The 3,453-nt window shown below is 19.8% G+C and overlaps 1 protein-coding gene across 2 annotated transcripts in view; it reads right to left on the bottom strand.

Moving 5' to 3' along the window:
- The window catches only part of LOC102673328 (carboxypeptidase D), a 9,362-nt gene that overhangs the window by 3,649 nt on the left and 2,260 nt on the right, over positions 1 to 3,453 (bottom strand). For both annotated transcript variants that reach the window (XM_006613737.2, XM_006613736.2), the window contains exons 7-9: positions 1,394 to 1,902; positions 828 to 1,304; positions 447 to 718 (exon numbers count right to left, since the gene is read on the bottom strand). In XM_006613737.2, the coding sequence (XP_006613800.1) occupies positions 447 to 718; positions 828 to 1,304; positions 1,394 to 1,902 (1,258 nt within the window). The remainder of the gene's footprint in view (positions 1 to 446; positions 719 to 827; positions 1,305 to 1,393; positions 1,903 to 3,453) is intronic.

Genomic DNA, 3,453 nt, shown 5'->3' on the forward strand with positions numbered 1-3,453 from the left:
TATAAATGTTAATAAATTAAGGAACAAAAATTTATATTTTTATGTTAAATTAAATAAATTTTGATATTATTCATTTTATTTTGTTCTAGAAATATATTGTTTAAAAAATCTATTTCTTTTTAATATTCAATGATAATTAAAAAGTATAACATGATTATTCAATAAATTATTCTAATAATTTGTTCTATTAATTAAAATATAATTGTAATTTATTTTCTCATGGTTAATGTATTTTGTAACAAGTTAAAATATTTACTTTTGTGAAATTCTTAATTTCTTCATAAAATGAAATTTTTATGATTCCTTAACAAATACAATTTGTTTTAATATTCAACAACACATAAATATCATTATTCTGTAAATTGTAATATAATCTGTATAAGAATTATATTAAAATATTCTTTCCTTTCAAAAAATTCTTAAAATTAGCTGATATATGATTATACCAATGTTCAGGATCATCTCGCATTAATGTGAAATCCAATGTCACTTCTCCTTCTCCAAAATTAACTCCATTTGATATTGTTACAGTTTGCATTTGAGATTCATATCCTACTGCATTAACTGTAACATTGTATTTTCCTGGAACCAAAAGGCGCCAATAATCTCCATCATTAGCTGCATAAATATCATGTTTAATTCCTTCTATAGATATTTTAGCATGAGGTATAGGATTTCCAATTGATGAACGTATTACACCATGTATTCCTTTACGAGACTGTAAATAAAAATATTTAATTAAAATAATTATTTTTACAATGTACACGCATGCGCATGTACGTGTGCATATGTATATGAATATGAATATGCATATGTGTGAGTAATACCATTTCAATAAGACGTAGAAGAGGTTCTCTATTTTGTAACCAATAGTTTGGTAATTCAGTTACATTTGGAAATTTTGTACATCCTACTTCTATCGTAATTTCAAAATCATTACTATGAACATAATTATAATCTTGCATGCCTCCATTAACAGAATACCAAGCAGCACCATTAGTTATACCATTTGGAAAACTTTTTTCTAGCACATTTGATTCTGTATTTAATCGTCCATTCGAAAATGAAGGACATGGTTCTCCAAGATGCATACGAGGATGAGCATTTGAATATGCTAATGCTAAAGCTTTAAAAACTTTATCATCTGGACTAGGATTTTCTCCATTAGCTGCATATTCTGGTTTATTATCATATGGATAATTTGCTACTAATGCTCCTCCATGAAAATTAGCAGAAAGTACAAATGGAATACTTGCAATCCAATTCATTACAGCTTTTGTTTCTGTTTCTTGTTTTTTATTATACTATAAGATAATTAGAATCAATTTAATGTATTTATAAACATAAATAATGTATTAAATATCTTAAACAATGAAAAAATTTAAATTCATACATTATTGGTTTCGTATTGATCAGGAAAATTTCTGTTGAGATCAACTCCTTTAGCATTTGTCCTTCCTTGTATACCATCTACATCTCCCTCTTTAGAAATTTCATAGCCATCTGGATTCATACTTGGCATTACATGTAATCTTACATTTTTTAATATTTTTGTAACTCTTTTGTCATTACCAAAATTTTCACAAAGATATTTTAACAACAATAATAAAATTTCTCTACCAACAACTTCATTACCATGCATATTTCCTATATATTTTATTTCAGGTTTATTTTTACTATGTTTTCCAGGATTTTCTGTTATTTCCATAACATATAATTGTCGTTTTTTTATAGATTGTCCAATACTATAGAGTCTTGTAATATTTGGATAATTTAAATTTAATTCTTTCAAATACTTTTCCATCGCTATGTAATTATGATGCTTGAATTCCGTATTATGGAGAAAACCATATTTATCAACAGATTTGATAATTTCCTCAACTTTGTCTGATTTTAATTCCCCTATAAATTAACATAATATTAAAACTAAAAGCAACTAAAATTATCAATAAAATTTATATATATTATAAAAATTAAATTTAATATAAAATATATTTATAATCATATTTATAATTTATATTTATAATTTTTTTTCATAAGTTTTTCATATAAATAAAAAAATGTGAAGATAAAAATATAATAAAAATATAAAAAACATAAATTATAATATATACAAAATATATTATATATATATAATAAAACACAAGGTATAGAGAACACAAAATAGAACATTGAATAAAACATAAAAGACCAATAAAAAAAAGAAGCTATGAATAACATATCACAAAAACATTTGAAATATTATCATTTAAAGAATAAAAAATTATAGGAAAAGGCTGGAAGATATTTGAGAAAACTAAATCATTGTTTGACACAAATATAATAGTTTATTTTTTCAATTTTAAATATTATACATTTAATTTGATTATATATATTATACTATACATAAAATTACAAATATAATCATAAACATCATTCGTTATTTTATATCTTCTTGTTAATATTAATAAAATTACATGATAAATATTTATCGTTGCTAAAAATTTTTTAATGCATTTCTCATACATTTACTTCATATATTTTTTTCTATTTTATAAAATTATTACATTAGTTAAATTTAACTAAATAAATAATAATTTAATATGAATTTTTAAATAAACATATTTAATAATAATTTAAATATACTAAAATATATTTTTATAATTTTTAGAATTTTTATTTGTTCTTATAAATATTTATTATTGATATAAAATAAATATAAAAAGAATATTTAAATAAAAAATAGAATATTTAAATAAAAAAATTTATATTAAAATATAAAATCAAAATTTGTTATTTCCTTGACAACATAAAAATTATTCAATAAAAAAAATATGTTTCAATAAAAAAGATATGTTGAGTACATAATATTTTTCTCTTATATAATATATTCATTTAATTTTACACTTATAAAATATAGATCAATTATTTAAAATTTTAAATTTATTATTTTTTTAATTATATTTTATACAACTATTATAACATTCCTTGCATGCTTTTATTTAAAAATTATATGCTTTTGCATTCAAAATATTTTTTTTTACGTTTAAAATAAAATAAATAATAAAAAACGTAATTAACAACTATAAATATAAAAATAAAAAAATATTAAAATTATGTATAAAATTTATATGTTATGCTTCAATTTCTCTGTGCTTATGTTTAGTAAGTACATAATTTTCAATATAAATAAGTATAAGTTTTCTATAAATTGCAAAATTTGATATTTTTCTCCATACCTTGTGTGTATTTTTTATATTTGTTTGAACTAATAGAAACATAAATTATAATAAAATGTATTGGAAATAGAAGTATCAAATAATCTTGTGTTATGATCATATCAATGCTGTAAAAATGAAAATAATAAACATGATAAAATAATCAATTCATTAAAAATGATTATAAATTTATAAATAATAAATATAAAAATAAAAATTTTATTTTATAATTTTAATTTCGTAAAAAAATAAAAAA

The sequence above is a fragment of the Apis dorsata genome, unplaced genomic scaffold (genome assembly GCF_000469605.1).
Source record: "Apis dorsata unplaced genomic scaffold, Apis dorsata 1.3 scaffold_162, whole genome shotgun sequence".
Lineage (NCBI taxonomy): Eukaryota > Metazoa > Arthropoda > Insecta > Hymenoptera > Apidae > Apis > Apis dorsata.